Below are 1335 nucleotides of genomic sequence, written 5' to 3' on the forward strand. Positions count from 1 at the left end.
CCCAGAAAGGCCCCCAAGGCCAGGATTTGACCTCAGGCTTAGTTCACTACAGAGATGTGGGCTGGAGCTTCGCCGGTCTGTCCCCGATGTCTCGAACTTGAACCTATCCCGCTGGCCTGTAACACAATCAGCGTCCGGGGCTTTTTGGGCGGCCTATTGCCGACCTTTCAGCGCATCCTGTCGAGTCCCACCGATGAACAGATTGCGGGGAGCTCCTGGCTGGCTCGCAAAGAATGTTAGGGATTTTTCCCTCGTATCACCTTTAAAGAATTCATACACAAGACAGAGTGTAAGAATTTTGATGAGCCCTCTGCAGAGGTGGGAGTTCGTGACCTGACCAAACGTCAAGGTGAAGTCCGCCGATCAAAAGACGCGGCACGAAAGAAGGAGGTCGTCTCCAGCGAAATATAAACACAAACACTAAGAAATGGCTCGTACCAAGCAGACCGCTCGTAAATCCACGGGAGGAAAGGCACCCAGGAAGCAGCTGGCGACTAAAGCGGCCAGGAAAAGTGCGCCATCTACTGGTGGGGTGAAGAAGCCTCATAGATACAGGCCTGGTACTGTTGCTCTGCGTGAGATCCGTCGGTACCAGAAATCCACCGAGCTGCTCATCAGGAAGCTGCCCTTTCAGCGCCTTGTCAGGGAAATAGCTCAAGACTTCAAGACAGATCTGCGTTTTCAGAGTGCAGCGATTGGTGCTCTCCAGGAAGCAAGCGAGGCATACCTGGTCGGACTGTTCGAGGACACCAACCTGTGCGCCATTCACGCAAAAAGAGTCACGATCATGCCCAAGGACATCCAGCTGGCCAGGCGAATTAGAGGAGAGCGTGCATAAATGCTCCGCTTTTTCTTTTTTAGTTGGGGAGGGTGGGTTGTTTGGGGAGGGGTGTTGATCAGGGCTTTGTAAATCTTATTACCAGCATGTGTGTGCCACATGATTTGTAGTTGAAAGCATGTTTTTGTACTTCACTTTTCATTTCCCTTGACCTGTTCCCAAACTCTTGTAGTCAGCGTAGACTAAAGTTTCCATGACTTCTCAGGTTTGCAAATATTAGTCTGTACTTTTTCCAATTCTGTATTGCATGCCATAGGACATTTGTGCTGTAAATAAACTTTCTGCTACCTCGAAGAAAAAAAAAAAAAAAAGGTGAAGTCCGCCGTTCGACGGGAGAGCTCGTGTTTTATTGTGAGGCAGGAGGATTGAGCAGCAGGCAAAATCAACAGATACAGATTTTCTCCGACGCAGCGGAGCCAGAAAAGATTACTAAACAGACAGCTTGATTACAAAACGGGATAGCCGGAGTAGCGAGGTCAGATCTGAATAACATCATG

The 1335-nt window shown here is 49.4% G+C and overlaps 1 protein-coding gene across 1 annotated transcript; it reads left to right on the plus strand.

The window, feature by feature from the left end:
- Nucleotides 1-312: 312 nt before the first annotated feature.
- Nucleotides 313-985, plus strand: LOC119411761 (histone H3.3A). The gene has a single exon (XM_037678690.1). It carries the CDS (start codon nt 428-430, stop codon nt 836-838), a length of 411 nt encoding a protein of 136 aa, XP_037534618.1. The 5' UTR covers nt 313-427; the 3' UTR covers nt 839-985.
- Nucleotides 986-1335: the final 350 nt, after the last annotated feature.

This window comes from Nematolebias whitei, chromosome 7 (genome assembly GCF_014905685.2).
Source record: "Nematolebias whitei isolate Nwh7 chromosome 7, NemWhi1, whole genome shotgun sequence".
Taxonomy (NCBI): Eukaryota; Metazoa; Chordata; class Actinopteri; order Cyprinodontiformes; family Rivulidae; genus Nematolebias; species Nematolebias whitei.